Below are 13,446 nucleotides of genomic sequence, written 5' to 3'. Positions count from 1 at the left end.
GTAAAGAGATGGAGTGTCCTTTATTGGAAAGTAATAAAATTATTAGGAATCACCAGGCTCCTAAATACACCACATTGTGGATCAGACATACTGCTACCCTGGATTGAACTCCTGATAGCTAAGGTTACTGTTGTGGAGACTTGAGAAATCAAATTAATCAACCGATTTTGATCTGCTTTGATCTGCCATGACAGCAGATTATGTTAAGTAGCACAAATTAGCTTTTTCCATGCCTGCATGTGTTTGGTTGGTTTGGTTTAACTTCCTGGCTCAGCAGCCAATAGCAGAGTCGGGCCTCAGCTTAATTAAGTGGTTTTCACCAGAAGGTTTGGTTTAGTTTGCACTTCACAATGCTCCACTCATCCATACATTGCATTCATGACTGATTTATCAGACTTACATATGAATGATTGGTTTTACTCCGGTTTATAATAAATGAACTAACCTTGAAACATTGTTTCATGTGTGATACCCCTTCTTTGTCACTTACTTTGAGCCAGTTTGTGACACATGTTTAGGTGTCTCACAACAGTTGAAACACCCATGTATATGTTTACATGAAAGCATCAAGGAGAAGTCCTAGTCAAATGACTTGAATCCTTCAACTGGGTCCTAGTTTTGAGTCATATCCCATTTGCATTCACAGCCTCATTCTTTTGGTCACTACCCAAAGCTTATGGACAAACTATGGATGACGGTCTGAGAATAAAAACTCTGGTATGTTAGAATTGTCTTCTACAAGCGCCATGCTTACTTTGGTTTTACCGGTATTTCCAGACTGTACCTGGCCTTCCTACAGTGGCTATCAAACATACAAAAGACATGCTTGTGACTGCTCTTCAGACAATGTTTGGCTCTTCTGTAGAAACATGCTAGTTGTGCACTCAATGGACTACTCTCAATCTTGCCATGGATATCATGTTTAATGCAATCCCAATATTTCTTATTTTCCGATGATTTTAAACTTTGGAAAATGTAAGTTTGTATTAATGCTCTGTTTTGTCAGTAACCCCTCCAATAAATGTCAAGCGTTGAACCTTTAAGCTTTAAACTTTGAGGTCACTGTAACTAACATTGGACAAAGCTTATCATGTTAATGCTGTGGAAATTTGCATGTTTATAATTAGGGCGTGGGCCGACTTCCAAACCGTACTTGAGTTCTGGCCAAATGCTCAGCGACTGACCCAGACATCGACCCAGTCCGCTGGGTGACCGCTGGCTGCCAAAACTCGCTCACAACCCCCCTTTTCCAAACAATGGAGTTATTATTAGTGTGTCTAAAGACTTCAAATGTCACAACAGTCCCATTACAGCATGGATTAAATATCTCAGTTGGCCAGTTTCCAGATTTTGCAGCCCCGTTTTTTGCATCTCTGTTGAAGGTAACGCCTCGTAATTGCACCACACTTAGTATTCAAGTGCTTCGTAAAATTCACATGAAAGACTGTGTGTGTTTCTGTGTGAATAGATGTGTGTGCGTGAACACATCATAAGAATATATTCCAGACTGTAACTAATCACGGCTCAACAGAGGCAGAGTAAAAAAGCATCTCCTGATAATGAGTCTAACAGCCTTCCTTTCCTGTCTTATACAGCGAGTCTTTAGAGCCGGACTCCCTTCTTAGCGATCTTGAATCGAGGCTAAAAGGCATTTGTGTGGGCCAAATGGCAGCGAGGCCTTCACTGTCAATGCTTTCAATACAGATTTCAATCTCAACTCTGCCAATCAGACAGGCCAGCATTGCTGCTTGTCCTTCCCCGTCAAACGGCTTTGTCTCCTGGCCTCATGGTTGATTAGGTGGGGGGAGACTGGGAACTGTGTGTGGCACACTGGGCTCTTTGTCCCACTCAAGAACTAGACTCCTCAACAGTCCATAGATGCCTGCAATGAACTCACTCATGCACACACACCAACACTCACACACACACACACGCACACACACTAAATAAAGGCCACCATGTCCAATTATGTGTTTGCATGAGTTCACACATCCTAGAGGGAAACTCTGACAAGCTTTCAAATGAGCCATAAGTTAATGATTTATTTCCTTTTGCTAATAAGACTTGAGAATTGACATGGTTAAGTACTTTACAAGACTAAAAGGAGACAATTGTTGAATAATTCACACAATCTGGAGATGTATCTGTCCCTCATAATTAAGAAAACCCAACCGTAACATGGTGGTGATACTCATTAAAAGGAGTAAATCAAAAAGAATTTTATGAACACGGTTTATGCTAGCTGGTTGATGCATGCCACAGGATAACTAAATCCCAGCCGACAATCTACAGCAGCCCTACAGATCTCCTGACATCTGTAATTTCAGCCTTCTTACATATTTCCACTGTAAATCTTTCATAAAGTGCTTCAATCAGAGCCTGACAGCTAAGAAGTACTCGCCATGAAAATCGGAGACAGTTTTCCCTCATCATTAGCGTGTGAAGTCTTAACACAGTCCTGCAGTGAGTGTGCTGTTTGGATCTATACTCTCTTGGCAAAGTGTTTATAACTGTGGCCACGTTGAGTCACAGCAGTAAGTGGTTCACATACCGCCACATTAATCTCCATTAACACAGAAGGAGACTTAATCCCCACTCTATGACAGCAAGTTAGCCAGAGTTCCTGCCTGTGCATGACGCCATCACAGGACAAATGTTGCTCATACATCGTGACAACATACAGCTTATGTTAACCGATATTTAAGCATGTAAACCCCATTAAACATCTTTTATTATAGTTTCAAGCGAGTCTCGAGTCATTCTATACATGTCCCAATTTTATTCCTGACGAGGCTAAAAGTCAGCTCTCCAATTCAACTGAAAAACTCTCAGACAAGTCTCCTGTTAACCTGAACTATCTGAAATTAAGTCTCTGGTGAATTACACAAGAAGTTGGTCAGTCAGTAAAGGTATTATGCGTAACAGGTCAATTTATAAACATCTTAAACCAAGTATTGAGTACAAGGTTTATCTTCAGAGACGAAAGTCAAGTTCAAAATCAGTCTCTACCAATCTCAAGTTAATCATTAGAGAACTTTAAGGTTAGTCTCATGTCAATCTGTGACGCTTTGTAGGGAAGTCCTAAATCTACATACAAAAGTCAATAATCGATTACCTGGTCAATCTATACTGGTCCAAAATTCATTTTCAAAAAGTCAAAGTCGAACCTCAAATCAATGTCTACAAATCTCAAGATGATCTTTACAAGTATCAAGACAAGTCTCATGGAAGTCTGTATGTCTGAAGTCAAGTCTCATTTCAATACAAGCAAGTCTACAATTGAGTTTTAAGTCAACATATACAGGTCCAACATGACTCTTGACAAGTCTTTTGTTTGCTTTTGTGGGGGGTTATTGAGACAGGAAAGTGGACAGAGTCAGAAATCAGGGAGACAGAGAGAGAGTGGAGAACGACATACCGCAAAAGGAGCCAGAGGTCGGATTCAAACCCGGTCTGCTCGTTTTGTGGACGGAAGCCTCTGTACATGGGGCACGCGAACTAACCACTTGGTTGCCCAATCCTGACAAGTCTTAATTCAACTCTCAACTCAATCTTTGGAAATTGTTTTTGACAAGTCTGAATTCGCTGGAGGCATTTTATATCCCGTCTAGCCTGGGAACGCCTCGGAATCCCCCCAGGAGGAGCTGGAACACGTTGCTGGGGAGAGGGAAGTCTGGGCTGACTTAATGCACTTGCTTCCACCTTGACTCGACCTCGGATAAGCGGAAGAAAATGGATGGATGGATGGATGGAAGTCTGAAGTCCAACCTCAACTCTATCTTTGTGAACCTCAAGTTCATCTTCACAAACTTTACAACAAGTCTCAGGTGAATCTACACAAGTCTAACGTCAAGTATTAGGTCCATCTAGGCAGATCTCGGGCAAGTTTGGAAGGACTTCTTGTGTGAATATGTCCGATACAAGCCAAAAATTGGGTACCAGGTACGTCAGTCTCAAATTGCACCAATAGTGCTGACATGTTATCAATTTGTACTACTACTGCAATAAAACTTTAAAATACCTTTTTGGAAAATGTTTGACAAAAACATCTAGAGGTAGAGGTAGAAAATCCCACTCCTCTTAAAGCAGAAAAACGTCTCATCATCAGTTTGAAATTTCTAACAGCGGGCTACATTTGGGGGTTTGTGTGATGTGTGTCTTTTTAAGATGGCAGTGGAGGCAGATAAAAATAGAAAAAAAGATCACGCACACATACTGAGCTAAAGTGAGCACAAGAAAGACACGGGACGATTCTTTGTTCTGAGGAGGCCACAGCGGGCCTGGAGAAGGGTGAGAGAGAGAGAGAAAGAGAGTGTGTGTGTGTGTGTGTGTGTGTGTTGTCTGTCTGTGGGGAAAGAGTTGTTGTGTTTAGAAGCTGTCGATTTGTGTGTAGCAGTAAGAAGCCATAAAAGAACCATAAAAACATTTAAAGGCATACTAAATTGAGTCCTCGGGGCTTTCCTCCTCTGTTGAGCGTCTGTGTGCATCACAAACAGCTTTTATTTCTTTTAAAAGCGTTCACTCGGAGCTGTTTGTTTCCACCAAGATGGCTCTATAAACTCCATGTGAACTGAAAAACGTGTACATGTTGGACACATCCATCATTAGACGCTAGTGTTTTACCTACCAGACTGTCCACTCCGCCCAGAGTGTGATTGGCGTTGTACAGGGAGTAGGTCAACTGGTACACGCCATCATTGGTCTCACTGTTGCCATAGAAACCCACACCCACTGCGACGCTGCAGAGAGAGAAGAGACATGGGAGGACGGGTGAGCCCTTGTTAAATTAATGAGAGGAGCAGTGTACAGCAGCAGCCCTGCGTGGCTTGTACATCAAATATGTACGAGGTGATGTCACCGGATTCAAAGTTTGTCAGCTTCAAATCCATTATTAGAACAATTGTTTGGGGGAAAAAAGTCCATCATGACCCTATACATCAGGGTCGCTGTAATTCTTCAGTGACATTATGTCATCCTGATGTTATGATAATGCGTTAGGAGGATTCACTTCAGTGTCTTTAGCGGTAGGCGTGGTTGGTAGGAGGAGAAGCAGGGTCAGTACTGATGTCACACCTGAGGGGGGGTGTGGTGGCTCTGTCTCTGTAATCTTCATTAGCGGCACCTGTTTTTCTTCTGCACCCTGGTATTTGTGGATTTCCGTTTGACAACTGCTATCAAGTCGTCCGTCAAACTTGACTTTTTTGACAACCAGGAAGAAAAAACAAAGGTAATGAGGCACTTTCGAATCGTCACTATCCAAAGGCAAACATGTTTTTTTTTTTGGTCAAGTCAATAAATATTTGTCAAGGTAAACACAGTGATCCAAGCAGAATGAGTGACAGTGGATTGGACAGGCATGCTCACTCTGTCTTTATGCACATTTAAGGTTGTAGAAAGGATACAATTGGAGTTTCAACAATTTGTTCTTCCATGAAATGTTTGTGCTGCAAATTCAAACACCATGTCAAACTCTTAGCTATAGAACAATAAGTGACTAAAAGAGAAATCTGCCTACAGCAACCGTCATAGAAATGTTCATACACCTCAACTGTGAATGGCTTTCTGCAGCAGACCAAACCAATAAACTGTAGCTATTGAGCTGCAAGAAACTGTTTCGCTTTCTGTGCTTAATTATGCAAACTAAACTCTTTGAACCAGGAATTATACAACGCAGAGTATTGGAATGCATCATCTCAGATGTATTTAGCATATTCCCTCATCCAAGGATTTCATTTGTTCAGCTGGAGCATCGGCACTGCAGACAACAATCATCCACATAAATTCACACTCTCAAGTAGCCTCTCAGAGCTTGCCAAATGGTGAAGTTTGAAAAACAGCTTCTAAATGGTTCTCAAAAAAAAAAAAAAAAAAAAACCCCAGCGAGAACATGAAATGCTTAGACTTGACATGTTACAACAAAATGTGAAGGTCCTGGGACTCTGGCCAGAGTAAGAGCTGAATGTCTCACTGGTAAACAAATAAACAAACAAACTTTCCCAATGCCAGATTTCCTGCCTAGAGGCTGCCTGTCCTGAAAACAGAACCCTTGGAGGAAAGTGTTACTGTTATATCAAACAGGGAGAGCAGGTCCCCAAACTCCTAGGAAAAAAGGCCCCATAAGCCAACCCCTTATCCAATCACCATCTTTCCATTGTTGAGAACTTTGTCACCATGTATCCATTGCTTTTACCAAACCATTTGCATCACCAACAACAACCATTTAAACTTATTAACAAGTATATTTAGCTTCCTCCTGAGTTCAGTTCACCATTCAACCATTAGGGCTGGGAATCTTTGGGTGTCTCACAATTTCATTCGATTCGATTCAGAATCTATTTTCGATTAAAGTCGATTCTAGATTCATTGATCCATGGATTCAAAGTCTATAATCGATTACCTGGTCAATCTATACTGGTCCAAAATTCATTTTCAACAAGTCAAAGTCGAACCTCAAATCAATGTCTACAAATCTCAAGATGATCTTTACAAGTATCAAGACAAGTCTCATGGAAGTCTGTATGTCTGAAGTCAAGTCTCATTTCAATACAAGCAAGTCTACAATTGAGTTTTAAGTCAACATATACAGGTCCAACATGACTCTTGACAAGTCTTTTGTTTGCTTTTGTGGGGGGTTATTGAGACAGGAAAGTGGACAGAGTCAGAAATCAGGGAGACAGAGAGAGAGTGGAGAACGACATACCGCAAAAGGAGCCAGAGGTCGGATTCAAACCCGGTCTGCTCGTTTTGTGGACGGAAGCCTCTGTACATGGGGCACGCGAACTAACCACTTGGTTGCCCAATCCTGACAAGTCTTAATTCAACTCTCAACTCAATCTTTGGAAATTGTTTTTGACAAGTCTGAATTTGCTGGAGGCATTTTATATCCCGTCTAGCCTGGGAACGCCTCGGAATCCCCCCAGGAGGAGCTGGAACACGTTGCTGGGGAGAGGGAAGTCTGGGCTGACTTGCTTCCACCTTGACTCGACCTCGGATAAGCGGAAGAAAATGGATGGATGGATGGAAGTCTGAAGTCCAACCTCAACTCTATCTTTGTGAACCTCAAGTTCATCTTCACAAACTTTACAACAAGTCTCAGGTGAATCTACACAAGTCTAACGTCAAGTATTAGGTCCATCTAGGCAGATCGTGGGTACATACTTGAGTACATACTTCAGGATCTACTCCAGTCATCTGTGAGACTGGCTGAATTTCTTGCTGCTCCATTTGGCATTCTACTGAGTTAAAGAGCTAGCCTTAGCACTTATCAGGGAGTGACTGATTAGCACAACAACAAAAAAAAATAGATTATTGGAAGTTATGAATTGATATAAAATCTCAGAAGATAAGAATCTACATTTTTACATACAGTAAAACAATTTTTCCCCCCACCTCTATCAACCATCTTCAGTTGCTTTTCGCTATCTAAAATTACTAAAACTATATTTCACCCATTTAACAAATACTTTAGCTTTCCACCATTTGTCTTACACCATTTACTGTTCAACCATGACTTCAAGCTAACCATTTTCCACTGTCTATTTTTTACTTTAACTTTCCTATTTCACCAATGTATCCATTAAGCTACCTGCTCTGATTGCTAGCTAGTTTTAATGAACTCTCAGTACATTGTGTTCATGTGTTGAAGCTAACATAAGAGTAGGCGTTTTATATTTCATTTTGTGAGTTCTAACCTATAAACTCTCCACTTATAGGCTAAACCTCAAGTGACAGTTGGGAACCCCCTCGTGGATTGCCACCGCTTTCCCATCTTTAAATGAACTCCGGATCAAGGCCAGGGCAAGTCAGGTCAGCACCAAAGGGAAAGTAAGCAGGAGTCAGCCTAATTAATACTTCATAGAACATCTTTAACCTTGTTGACTTCTCCCTGGTGTTCTGGATCAGAGGTAAGAAGAGAGAGGCCTGCAGCTTGTATACCTGGATCCACCAGAGCTGAGAGTCAGAGTGATGCTGATCACAGGTGGTGGAGCATTAACAAAAAAAAGGGTCTATTTTACTCATTAGAACAACAAGGACACAGTCTCATTAAATGAGCCCCTGCAGGTAAACCACCCACTTTGCAAGATATCACACCAATTCTAAGGGAGAAGCTCAGAAAAAGGGAGGAATACAAACATTAAAGAAGGGGTTATATAAAAGAATATCGGCGTATATTGGAGACAAGAAAAGAAAATACAAACTGACCAAAGAGGACAAGCTCTCAGAGAGACAAGGACATATAGGCAGACATTGGATATGATGAAAAAAGAATAGGGAGCGAGACATTTGGACAAAAAGGAAAAGACAGATAAAGAATTGGAAAACAACTAAGAGAAGATTTTCCTTGATTCATGCAATCAGACTTTTAAACAACTTGGTCAATTTTATTCCTTTTATGTATTTTTGTTTAATACTGAAATCATCACCGATAAGAAGATACACACAGAACAGGGGTTTCCCTTCTTTTATCTTTTTGAAAAGCTCTCCACCTCTGAATCGCAAACACACCAGATGTATCGAGTGTAACAGTAGCTGCACCATTCTTGCTAAAATGTGGATCATGATTTTTATCCTAATGTACTAAGATAGCGATTCTTATTTTTTCAACAAAAATGCAAATTGCGCTCAAATAAAAACACGTGCTGTCTAGGGCTCTCAACAGATAATACCTAAATTAAAAAAAACTGGACTTCAACTTTAAAGTCTCCTTACAATATATACTTTTTCCTTTCTTATAGAACACGTAACATGAAACACTTAAATGTTGTAAAGTTGTTTGGCAGCATCTGAGGCTAGTCTGTGGCCTAATTGAACATGTGAATTGTTCTGAATGCAAAATGGAAATACGAGCAAGTGAATCGCTGTCATTTAGAAATGAGACCACATGTGCGCATGTTTGAAGAAAGTGATTTTTTTACAAATAATCATGCAGCCCTAGTAGGAACTAAGAAGTACTTCTTTAAACCATGAAAATACTTTTAAGGTTAGAATCTCATTAATGTGAGAAAAAAAGGAGCCCATCATGGCGTGTGCAAATGGAGAGAATTCCTCCTCTTTTCTTCCCCTCTTTCTCTCTCGGTGCCTCCACTTCCCTCGTGCTGCTCCCTGAATTATCTACGGTCTAATTCAAAGAGAAAGGATATCATAGATTTGAGCAGGCATGTCCTGAGCAGAGGTCCAAACTGTCACGTTGATAAATGACAAAGTGGATAAAGGACGTTGAGGGGAATTCGGAAAAAGGAACCAAAAGCATCAGCCTGCAGCAAAGAAAAAAAAGAAAAAAAAAAAGAAAACTGCCCGCAGCTACTTTGAATGGAATCGGACAGGTTTGAATATGTTTGAGCTTTTGCCTTAAAACGGCAGCAATGACTCTCCTGAGATGACAAATATAGACACATGAATTTTATATTCTGAATTCTCAGCGAGGGCCAAACCACAAAAAAACGGCATTAATATAAAACACAACTAGCTACTTTATAAATGTTTCATGGACAAGACTCCTGGAAAACTTCCAAATAAGCCTGTTTAAGGCAGACGTGCAAAATAGACACCTGTACAAAATATTTACACGCACACAACACAAAAAAAATAAAATAAAATTGGGGAGTTGGGGTGCATGTGTGAATGCAGACAGCTGAATTTTTCCCTCCATTTTTTTCCAGTTAAAATGATTAGTTCCAGTAATTTTTCCACATGAAGTGAGGGTGAGATGACGTGTAAACATGGTAGAAAATATACCAAGAGAATTACACGCGAGCGAGCAGGTGAGGGGGGATGATGGTGATTTTATCCTTCGACCGGTGTGTAACACTGTGCTTGTAATGTCACTGCATCAAGACTTTCTGATGGCTATATGTTCTTTTTCGTTCATTTGTTTATACCGTGGATAAGTCGAATGACACATAGCAATGATATGAAGTAAAAAAAATCGTCATAATAACGCTACATTCTCTTGATTTGTCCTCCATTTCTGCGTTGCCCCTCACCCGGTCCAACAAGTAAAGTTTCCCGCTGTGAGGTGCATGTGTGAACAAACCCTCTCTGGAAGATTTCAGGGGCATTCGGCTTCCAACTTTCTAGAAATCTAAAAAGCTGCTTTATCCGTCCTGGAAAGGAGAATAACTTCTTGAGATCGATTTGTAACTGAGACAATGTTTCCATCTATGTTAGTTAAGCTCCTTTCACGTAAGACTGGAGACAAATGTTTCTGCCTCTTTCAATGGAAATATTTTAATCGGTCAGTCCAAAGAGCGTACTCCAGGTACCTCTTGATCCAAACTCTGGAAAAACTGGAAACACATAAGAATCCATTGTACAGATTCAACTGAACAAGTCAACAAACACTTAAGGTGGACTTTGAGTAACTCAAACAAACAGCTTTTTGTCTCTTTGTCATCTTCACAAAATGTGCCAGTTTGGTGTTCGACATTATTGGCCTGTTGTGAACTGGCTACTAGCATGAAGCTTTGTTTCATACAAGTCTTTGCATTACAATATTATCATATTGCATGATTTGTTTTGCACATGTAAAGTCATTTCTTTGTGGGATTTTGTGATTGAAAAATTTCCCCTTTGGAGATGACTGATGTGCATGCAGGTTGCCATGTCGCAGTCACTGTAGCTTCAGTGTTTAGCCAGCTCTGCGTTGGTCTTGAAACTTTTCTGCATTCTAACCTCTCTCCATTTTTCAGAAGAATCTCCCATATTTATCCTAGTTTTACCACATTTCCGGTCGTTGACTTTATTAGAAACCTGCCGAGGCTTTTTGAGTTGAGTAGAATCAGTTATATCTGAAGCAGTTTGCATGGCTGCTTCCATCGCTGCAACACCTGTTGGTTTGCAGTTTGCCTGGCAAATCGAAAGGGCATCCAAAATGGCCGCGTGGGAGTGCCTTAAAACTGCCTACCTTCTCTGGTCAAAACAAATACAGACCATTCTCTACCTCAATTGAAATTTAAGAGGATATACCGGCTGCTGTGTTTTTGTCAGAGATGACAGCACTTCAACATAACATGTTTCCTTAAGGTAAGTAAGGTCATTTTATGATTTAATTCAGTAGATGTCTTACTTATTGGTCATTTTATTTAAATTCAGCCTGAAAACAATCAGTCCCAAACTATTTTATTCACAATGTAGTTAAATAAATGCATCGATGTTACAGTCTAGATGTCCTCAGCAGGAGCAGCTAAGTAATTTAGAGTACAGTATAATCACAGTGTAATCGCACATGAATGTGCTTCAGCAGGCAGCGCTCCAAACACAGCTGAGTGACATCTGTTCTGCTTTCACCAGTGTTAATTGGGAAGGACATCACAGCGAATCAGGTCCAGCTTCTGTCAAACATCATTAGAACGGAGGACGGAGAGACTTAACACAGAGACGGAGGGAGGAGGGGAAGATGAAGGGACTGAAGTGTAGAGAGAGAGGGAGTAATAAGGGATAGAGGAAGACAGAGTAAGGGTAAAAACCAGGGGAAGGATCTGGACTGATGAGATTAAAATGAAACCAGTTTCCCTTTTCCCTTTTTTCCCAGGTTAAACGTAAAAAAGAATCTGCCCGGGAGATCACTCTGGTGCATCCAGTAGATTGACATAATCAAAGATGGGAATCGAATGAAGGAGAGTTAATTTCCCGCAGGATGTTTCCTGCCTACTTCTCTCGACTCTCAGTATGAAGTCTAACAATTTATCAAGTCCAACCACGTAAGCTCTTCAGATTTACTCCGGACGGCAACGCGTCACTCTAATGGGATTTCCATCTATAAATAAACAAAACAGAAGTTTCAGATGTGAGCACAAATTTTAAAGCACTGATCTTTTTTTTTTTTTTTTTTTACAGAGTATAAGATGACAGAAGTTACAACCGAAAGTCTGAGCCGCAACTAAGAAGAGAGAAAGAGACGGATAGAAATAATCTCATGAAGTAGACGGGAACTTTGCAGAAGTTGACTTAAGACCAACTCTGACACTGTCAATGAAGTGAAACTAGATTTTACACTTAATTTCACCTCAAACATCGCAAAGCCTATGCAAAAATACCTACCCAAACGTCGGAGAAATTTGAACAAATTCCCAAAAATAATTTCCAAAAGAGTGTGAAATTCAGTTTTTTTTATGTTTTGGCCTTCAGAGTCAGAAAACAGGGATGAGTGAGCGGTAAAGGATCAGCAGGTAGAAGTCGAACCGAGGCCGCCTGCTTGGAAGACGATAGCATCCGTACATGGGGTGCGTGATATTACCACTATCAGGCGCCCAAGAAAGTGAAACTAGCAGAAAGTGTTCTGTGTTTCCGCCCTCATTTGTTGTGCAGGATTGAGTTTATTCATTACAGTATGGAACTCAGTCGCCCCAGTCGCCTCTATTCCGGCTCAGCAGAGTTCAGATACAGCCTCAGAAACCCATTCCTCATCACATCCTGCATTCTTCTATCACCACCACCACTAGTGTCTGGAGGGTGGGGGTGTTATATCCTGCTGTCGGCCCTACCCCTCCGAGTGCATGATGTCATCATGACAGAGTCGGGCCGTCAAAGACTTATAGTATATTTATCTTTTCCTCAACTGTTAAATAAATAATTGTCCACTCTTAATTCTCTACTGTTGAAACGATAGTGTGCAGGACGATTATTTGACTTAAAGAGCTCTGATCCGACCAATAACAAACAATGTCTGAGAAAGTTTCTCATCAAGCCACACTGATGTGTGATATTTTTCTTCTTTTCATTGGACTTCCTGTAAACGTCATCATTGATCTGCTAAGTCTGTTTCTGTTGAGCTTTTGTAACCAGTTTATTGAAAGTTAACATAAAAACAGTGGAATGGAAAATAATTATTCAGAGCACTGGTCCAATTTAAGAACATTAAATCCTATATTTATGAAGGATTTTGTGTGTGAGTTTACATAAAGGTACAGTAGTTTTTTTTTTTTTTACCTGGCCAATCACAGAACAAAATGGGTATAGAAATTCTGAAAGCATTTTTATTGAAACTATAATCATACCATATGGAAAGTCAGCCTGAGGCCTCGCTTTCAGCCAGCTTTCATCATGAATTGGCGTTTATTTTAAAGCACCCAGACATAAAGCACGTTTTGTTCTTATTCACTAAAAATCTTTGGAACTTAAAAACCCAAAAGCCTTAAGACTGAGAGACATTTTTTCTCCAATAGGTTTCAAATCTAATCCCCAAACAATCCACAAGGTTTTTTAAAAAGCATCCAACAATCTGTCCAAATGCATTGAAAAGACTTCAATGTATTGTTTTTCATACAGTGAGTGATTACATAACAGTGCCCACGTCCCCTCAGTCGTCAGCCAAGCAATTTCTACTCTACTCTTCTAATTTTGATCTTGCCTCTTTAATCTTTTATGCAAGGAGGACTGCCACTTCTGAGTCACTCTATGTTGTAAGACATGTAAATTATTAATTATAGCGTAATGAAGACTGGTTGG

The 13,446-nt window shown here is 40.4% G+C and overlaps 1 protein-coding gene across 2 annotated transcripts in view; it reads right to left on the bottom strand.

The window, feature by feature from the left end:
• Positions 1-13,446, bottom strand: part of ttyh2 (tweety family member 2) — a 70,292-nt gene that overhangs the window by 35,204 nt on the left and 21,642 nt on the right. For both annotated transcript variants that reach the window (XM_061028022.1, XM_061028023.1), the window contains exon 3: positions 4,628-4,739. In XM_061028022.1, coding sequence (XP_060884005.1) covers positions 4,628-4,739 — 112 coding nt within the window. The remainder of the gene's footprint in view (positions 1-4,627; positions 4,740-13,446) is intronic.

The sequence above is a fragment of the Labrus mixtus genome, chromosome 21, assembly GCF_963584025.1.
Source record: "Labrus mixtus chromosome 21, fLabMix1.1, whole genome shotgun sequence".
Taxonomy (NCBI): domain Eukaryota; kingdom Metazoa; phylum Chordata; class Actinopteri; order Labriformes; family Labridae; genus Labrus; species Labrus mixtus.
This window is presented reverse-complemented; position numbering and strand designations above follow the sequence as displayed.